Genomic DNA, 7,952 nt, shown 5'->3' with positions numbered 1-7,952 from the left:
AAACATCCTGGAAAGACATTACGGGATCATCCCTATGTTCCCCAGGTCCTATGTTTCCCACTTTGTACGGGGCCGGGGAACATAGGACCCTTTTTCTAAAAAAGATTCCTATGTTCCCTGCTTTTCCCCAAAAGGGTCCTATGTTCCCCACTGTGTCCAGACTGGGGAACATAGGACCCTTTTTTAGAAAAAGGGTCCCATGTTCCCTGCTTTTTCCCAAAAGGACCCGGGGAACATGCAACCTATTTCTGAGTGAGAAGTTGAGTTGTGACTTTGAGCGAGAAGTGGAATTGTCCCATTGGTTGGGTTTAGGCAATGAAGAAAGGGGTTGGTTCAGTTCAGTAAAAAGACCAGGTAGAGGCTAGACAGGCCAGAGATATTCCCCGATTGGGGAACATAGGACCCAGTGAAGATAGGTACGCTCCCGACATTACTATCCGATCGCAGAGCGCCTGCTCTCCCCGCCACAGAAACAAACACTTTTTCCTTGTTGTGATGATTTCTTTACAAACAATAAACAGTGTTTTGTCCAAATGGCCACAGAGCCTCAGAACAAGGCTTACCTTACCACAGACACTTGCACTTGCTGCACCCTTTCCATCAGATGCTATGACGTCTCTTCTTCCCTTCCTCGCCCCGTTTGAGTCATCATGACACTTGACATTCTTGACACCCTTCTATATAATGCCAAATTTAGGCCATAGTGTTAAAGTCAGTTTCAGTCTAAGCACTCAAAACCTTCACCTGTGTTTCTGCAGTGCTCATAAAGTCCTATAGAAGAATCAATAACCAATCCAGCACAATAAATCAATCCATAAAAATGTCCCATCTTTTTATTGAACATATCCACATATGACTTATATATCATTTTCCTTCAAAGTATGATTTTTCAGTTAACAACAGTACACAAATATATTAAGTTATTTCAATTGGTGAGCAACGTGTAACGTTCTCAAGGAAAAGACAAAAATAACAACGTAAATCTGAGGTGAAGGTGAAACATCAGTTAGCCACATGGTGGCGAGATATGGTTTAGTTGTCATCATCATCATCATCATCAAACACATCGGCTACAGTCCTGTGGGGGGATAAAAAACAGTGGTCACACACAAACTCCAGCGTGTGAACAGATTCTAGTCCAGTGTAAATGAGACTTACTTGTAGATCGATCCAGTCACCTCATCAAGAAATCCTCCTGAAGAAAGAGCACAGACCAGACCAGATGAGTTCAATGAGCAACAACACCATTTTCTTCCTTACTGTGAAACTGAATAATTGTGTTTCTCACTCACCGGGCTGGCACAGAGTGTGGCAAGCAGGACACACATGGCAGAAACCGCACATCTACAAACAAGAAACCAACAAAATGATGGATGTGAAGTGTAAACAGCTCCATAGTTTAACAAGTACTTCATGGCTATATGGTTGGTCAATAATAATTATAGCCACATGGTTAGGGTGCTGGAAGGGTCACAAACCACAATTGTACTGTGTTTTAGAGCAGTGGTTCCCAACCTTTTTTGGCTCATGACCCCATTTTGACATCGCAAATTTCTGGCAACCCCAGACCCGTCAATCAAGATGTGCAAGCTCAGATATTTTTATATGCTGCATTTTATTTGAACTCGATTTATATTTGAGAAAGTGAAAGTATCGAATATAGTTGTTTAAGATTGTGTGTTGTGTTTTTAATCATAATCATATCAATTACTAGACATTTCAGGTGACCCCATTTGAATTCCAGGTGACCCCACTTAGGGTCCCGACCCCAAGGTTGAATAACAGTGTAATAGATAGTGTAATCCACTATTCTGGACCTGATATGTCCATTTCCAACATTGGTCAGACTACAAGAGATTTCTACGGCTGCAAAACATCTGCATGTTTATGTGCACATATCAGATGTATGGAAGACCATTTGTGTCAGGGAGAATATTTCGGCTTGACAAACATAAAAATACAAAAACTTTTTTTTTTTAAAGTCTAGCTTAAATTTGTTAGCGTTAATGTTAAGCTTTGTGGACAGTAAGGGTTCAGCAATCTGTAAATGTGAATAATGAAGAAACTATTATGTACACAGACTATGTGCTCACCATGTGCATGGTCAGGGCTAGAAGGTTGTCTTTGATTTAATAAATCTTGTTTAGGTCAATAAAGACTTCAATGTGGCAAGTCAAGTTAAATAATAAAGGCTGGTGGTTCCTCAGACTCATGATAAATACTAGACTCATTTTATGGTGCAATATTACATCTTGTTGTATAGTGTGAACAGTTTCCACTTTCAAGGAAGGATACCCCTTCAGGCCTCAAGGTGAAAAGAAAGGGAACAGTGGGACTAAAGAAAGTTGGGTCATGGGATGGGTTTTGTATCAGGTTGTTTGGGTCAGAATCTTGAAGCCTTAAACCACTCTAATCATCCTGAGAGTTTGTACCTCTTGTTATATATGGTGTACGTATTACTGAGTATTTTCTCACCTTGCACTCATCGCAGTGTGCAGACTTGTCTCCTTCTTCACAGGGACATTTATCACAGCTGTCACAATGCTGGAAGAACACACAATCAGTTAATTAACAGGAGAGCAGATCACCACAGAGGATTTTATGATACGATATGATGCGATAAACTTTTAACAGTGAGGACAGATGTGGAGGGCGAATCTTCTTCTTCAACACGTAACAAAATTCTTCCTAATTCACCTTCGATACAGGTGCTTTCCATCGCTTAACAGTGTTGAATTTCATTGTGAAAAGCTACAAGTTTCACCGATGTAACCTCAGACATACCTCACAGAATTCACAATATGCGCACAAAGAGCCCTTGTGATAATGCTCGTCATCATCGTCATCATCATCATCATCATCATCGTCGTCGTCGTCATCATCATCATCATCGTCATCATCATCGTCGTCGTCGTCATCATCATCTGTATTACATTAATATCATTAATAAATATATGACTTTCAGCTCTGATAGTTAACACTTCTACATCACAATATGTAACACAACATGCTGTGATAATAAAGTTACAGTGACCTCAGTCCACACAAGGTAAAACTATGATGGGACAGGGTGTGTTGGAAGTCTCCACTGGATTAAAGACATGTCAGTTTTATATTTATCTGCCTTCAAAAAACATTTTATGATGTAATTTTATTTTCTTTGTAATTATTAGTAGCATTATTAGCAATTACCAGTTATTTGTCATAAAACAGAAGTACCTTCGCACACATTAATAGGGCACGGCTGGTATAGAACATGCTGCAGTCAGCAGATACTCACAGGTGTGTGTTACTCCGGTCCTGGTACATGTCACATGACCAAATGTCGTACAGACCAATTAACCAAACTGATCCATTTGAATAGGTGACATGACATTCATACTGTACAGGTCACATGATGAAACATTCATACAAACTACACGACCAAACAATCAAACTGGTCATATGACCAAACAATCAAACTGGTCATATGACCAAATATTCAAACAAGTCACATGATGAAACAATAAAATACAGGTTACAAGACCAAACCTTCATACAGGTTAGATGACCAAACCACACCAATAAACACTTGTACAGGTGACATGCTTAAAGAGACCCCGAGGAGTTTGCTTTTGGTTATAAAAGAGTCTCATTAATGTTGATGAATCTACGTTACCCACTTGTTAATAGGTCCCTTTTCAATAAATATATTGTCTTGTCTTTATAGAACAGTTTATAGTCCTCCCCCTTCCCCCCCTCCCCCGGTGCAAGTTGTTTTTGAGTTGTTATGTTGTAAAGTGTGCTCATATGTGCTTTATGTTGCTGAGGTTTTTTTCCCGGTCCCACACTGTACTAGCCTCGTCTCCCGGAAATGCATTTCATTTCATTTCTGAAGGAGAGTCTGGCCTCATTCCCTGTGTAAGTGTTTGGGGTGGGCGGGAGCTGGGCAGGAGTAGCGTTGACCGACAACCCCATTCAGCCAATCAACAAGTTGGTATATCAAACTTTTGCCGAATGCAGTTGGAAGAACAGCGAAAACGTCTTTTCCTTCAAGAAACTCAACAAGCACCGACTCTTGCTCTTGTTTAATTGCTGTAATGGATGGTATTTCAGTAAGAACTTCCCTTATTGCTGTTTTTAGGCTGCTACTGCTAGATAGCTCCGCCATGTTTGTTGTGGTAAGAGTGTGGCAAGGTGAAGAGGGCCCGGGCAGGGATTGAACCCACACCTCCCGGGTAAGAGTCACGCGCTTGCCAGTCACCCAAAGGGACATCCCCTTGGCCAAGTAGCCAGGGCACATGATCAATTGGAGGCATAGTGACAGGACCACCACTGTCACAAGAGCATAGACTGTATAAAGGGTAAGAGTCACGCAGTGTAGTGACGTTATCACCTGGGGCTTTGCACCAGTCGCTCCCTGATTGGCCAACGTGCTGTGTCAATCATAGAAATCTGAGCGGCGACGCTGATTGGCTCGGCCTTCTGAGGGTTTCAGGCCATGAATGAGGCCAGACCCTCCCTGTGAAATGAAATGAAATGCATTTCCGGGAGAGGCTGGTTTACGAGGCTAACACTGTAGGCTACTCCCCCTGTGGGGCTCGTAAACCAGCTATCTCGTAAACGAGCTATCTAGTTATTTTGATATTATTTAGTGGTTGACTCGCCCAGCATTTCCTACTTTCGGTTTCCCGGATGCTGCCCGGCGGGTCATGGGAATAACACCACCGTTTATGGTCGGAACTAGGAATCTGATCGTCTTCGAACCTCTGACTTTCATTCTTGATTAATGAAAACATTCTTGGCAAATGTTTTCGCTTCGCTTCGTCCTGTGCCAGTCCAAGAAGTTCACCGTGCGTGCAGAGGCTCATGGGAAATGTAGTGTGAAAACACTTCGCTTTCTGAAACTCCTCGTAGTCCCTTTAAACATTTGTACTGGTCACATGACCAGAAAAATTGGTCATGTGTCACATGATTAAACATACAAGTCGTACAAGTCACATTATCAATCATTCATATGAGTTACATCTCCAAACATTTACAGTCACATGATCAAACATTCGTACCAGGTCACATGATTAATCATTAGTACAGGTTACATGACTAAAAATTAATTTGGGTCACCTGACCAATAACTCATACAAGCCACAACCAAATATTCATACAGGTCACATGACTGAAGATTTTCAAAGGAATCACATGATCAATCATTCACAACACATGTATAGGTCAAATGACCAAGCATTCAAGTCCATGCTGTTTTACAAATCGTCTGTATTTGGTTTGACAGATATACATTTGAGCAGTTTTTGATCATTTGATTTATTTAATGAATGAAAGTAGGTTAAAGACATATAGACAGTGGTGATTGTCACATCATGACAGTTCACAGTTTAACTAAAGAAGAAGAGAAAAGCAGAAACAACCATTTCATCTCTTGAACATTATGATATTTGGCAGAGCTGCTGCTCTCTCACTTCCTCTACACAAAGAGACATTTCTCTCTTTTCCCAGACACTCTCTCCCTGAAGAAAATACACTGTTGTAATGTTTCACAACAAATGAGCAGTTGGACAAATATGTTCAGCTTAGTATCACAAATGACTCAGATACTTGTATCAATCATGTCAGTGCCAAATAAGCAGTGAATTGAGGGGAAACTGCATCAAACTCTAAACAAATATTCACCATTAATGTAAGCTGCTGAGGGTTTTATCTAGTGGTTCAGAACATCACTTTTTTTTAGAAAATACAAAGAGGTATGATTATTACAATGTTCATAGATACACTGAAAATTCGTCTATTATCTTATCTCTGTTTAGCAATTTTACAAGTGCACACATCAGACCTGAAAACTAAATTCTCTGTATGACACGCCTCTCCAACAGACAGCAGTATGACTGCTCCACAGAGAAAGAAAGAGATTAAGAGATATGGAGAAAGAGAGAAACTTGATATTTGTTGGTACAAATGAATTTAGGTAGTGGCCCTCCTGCACCTCTTCTTGAGCTTGATTCTCCCTCTGTCTTTTTCTATAATATCCCAAACCCCTAAACCAACCCCCAATATCCCTGTCTCTCTTTCTTTCTCTGTAGATTCACATAAAGACACAAATGCAGGTCAGTCTGATCCAAAACAAATGAGAAAGGAAGATGGTAGTGGAGGAACCATTCTGGAGGAACCATTCTTTCAAACGAAACACAAATCAAAAGATCTCAGACTAGTGACCCCAATGGCTGATTCCCAAGTCAGGCTTGGTTTGTGTGAAATTGGTTTTGCAATCTTTCTCTCTCTCAAATCAATGCTTCTGTAGTCCCCAAGTTCATATCTAGCATACTGTACGAAGGACTTCGGACAGTCGGACTTCAGATGGGCCAGTTCAATTTCCCCAGAGTGCTCATAACTCTAGTTAAGTAGGGAAAAGAACAGAGTGTCAGAGACAGCAAGGGAAATGGACAGCTGGAAAGGGGTGGAGGAGGGACTTTGATTACCTACGAGCTCTGAGACATTAACATAAGAACTGACAAAGAGATGATGAGGTTGTAAGAACATTAACGAGAGGGGAGTGGCTAACGTTTGTTTTAGCTCCTCCCCTTTCGCACACTGCCCCGTAGTGTAGCTACATGCACATGTTTCTACCTGAAAGGCATCGCCAGCTGTAGGCCACGTCAAAGCATCAGCCAGCACCGACACCAGGACTTTACAATAACCTGCGTGCTGCCAATCACAGCCTGGCCTGGAACTAATACCATGATGTCATAAACATCCAGTGACAGCTGATGCTTTAACTGTAACCATAACAACGGCCTTCAGATGCAGATGCTATATGCTAACATTTATGCTAACTAGACAAAGAAACATAAGAGAAGCTGCTGCGTGTTTAGGGTGACTGACCTTCATGATCATCATCATCGTCGTCATCGTCGTCGTCATCATCATCGTCGTCGTCGTCATCGTCATCATCATCATCATCATCATCATCGTCATCATCATCATCGTCATCATCATCGTCATCGTCGTCATCATCGTCGTCATCATCATCGTCGTCGTCGTCATCGTCGTCGTCATCATCGTCGTCATCATCATCATCATCGTCGTCGTCATCATCGTCATCATCATCGTCGTCATCGTCATCGTCGTCATCATCATCATCATCGTCATCATCATCATCATCATCGTCGTCGTCGTCGTCGTCGTCGTCGTCGTCGTCATCGTCGTCATCGTCATCGTCATCATCGTGATCGGCCATCAGACCTTGTTCAGAGCGGGACGGCAGGTCTTGTGCCTTGGCGGAGGGGGCCAGTGGGGTGTGGAAAGAACAGAGCAGCGCCAGAAGCACCGCAAGAATCAGACTTCTCAAAGAAGCCATGTTCACAGCCGAGACCGAGACCGAGCCGACGAGAGAGAATCTACCCTGGAATCACTGCAGGAGTCCAGCAGCGACACTCCTTGCCTATTTGTTGCACACACACACAAATTCAAATTCAAATTCAAGCCCACTCAGAGGTGCACACACTCAAACAGTATGCCAAGGTAGAGAAAACAGTTATAATGGCATCCAACAGACAAGTTCCAATGCAGAGATGATACTCCAAGCTGAGATCCAGACAACTTGTTCCCAAGTCCTGGAAAAAGCGATCCTTAGAAAAGAGGGGTTCTCCCTTTCACTGTAGGACAGCAACAAGACAAGATGTCTCTTAGTCCAGAGCAGCTCTTGTGTGGTCGGCCAAGACTGCAATAAGAAGCTGGGAGGAGCACCGTCAGTAACTAGTCAACGCCGGGGACACAGACAGGACTAATGTGAGAGTGACAGAAAAAGAGAGAGACCAACCTATGGGGTAAGCTGAGAAGAAGGGGGGGTAGTCAGGCTGACTGACAGGGGCAAATGCTGGTGGGCAGGCCTGCACTATCCATAAGTTAAGTTACTCCAAGAGGGGAGTGATTTCCATCATCATCAAATGTTCAAGTTTAAC

General features: G+C 42.4%; 1 protein-coding gene across 1 annotated transcript; it reads right to left on the bottom strand.

Moving 5' to 3' along the window:
• Positions 1–807: 807 nt before the first annotated feature.
• Positions 808–7,718, bottom strand: LOC146983736 (uncharacterized). Its single transcript, XM_085785167.1, has 6 exons — positions 6,874–7,718; positions 2,785–2,924; positions 2,476–2,544; positions 1,293–1,344; positions 1,159–1,195; positions 808–1,078 (listed from the first exon to the last, which is right to left on the bottom strand). The coding sequence occupies exons 1-6, from the start codon at positions 7,346–7,348 to the stop codon at positions 1,033–1,035; spliced, it is 819 nt and encodes a 272-aa protein (XP_085641293.1). The 5' UTR covers positions 7,349–7,718; the 3' UTR covers positions 808–1,032.
• Positions 7,719–7,952: the final 234 nt, after the last annotated feature.

This window comes from Trachurus japonicus, chromosome 8 (genome assembly GCF_045865225.1).
Source record: "Trachurus japonicus isolate A0001 chromosome 8, Traja_1.0".
NCBI lineage: Eukaryota > Metazoa > Chordata > Actinopteri > Carangiformes > Carangidae > Trachurus > Trachurus japonicus.
The sequence above is the reverse complement of the archived record's forward strand: the minus strand, read 5'-3'. Positions and strand labels throughout refer to the sequence as shown.

Excerpts from the sequence above, each read along its gene's own strand:
- LOC146983736 (XM_085785167.1), bottom strand. The coding sequence starts at position 7,348 with ATGGCTTCTTTGAGAAGTCTGATTCTTGCGGTGCTTCTGGCGCTGCTC. Across the intron at positions 2,545-2,784 it reads CATATTGTGAATTCTGTGAG|CATTGTGACAGCTGTGATAA; the intron begins GTATGTCTGAGG and ends GTGTTCTTCCAG. Across the intron at positions 1,196-1,292 it reads CCACACTCTGTGCCAGCCCG|GAGGATTTCTTGATGAGGTG; the intron begins GTGAGTGAGAAA and ends CTCTTTCTTCAG.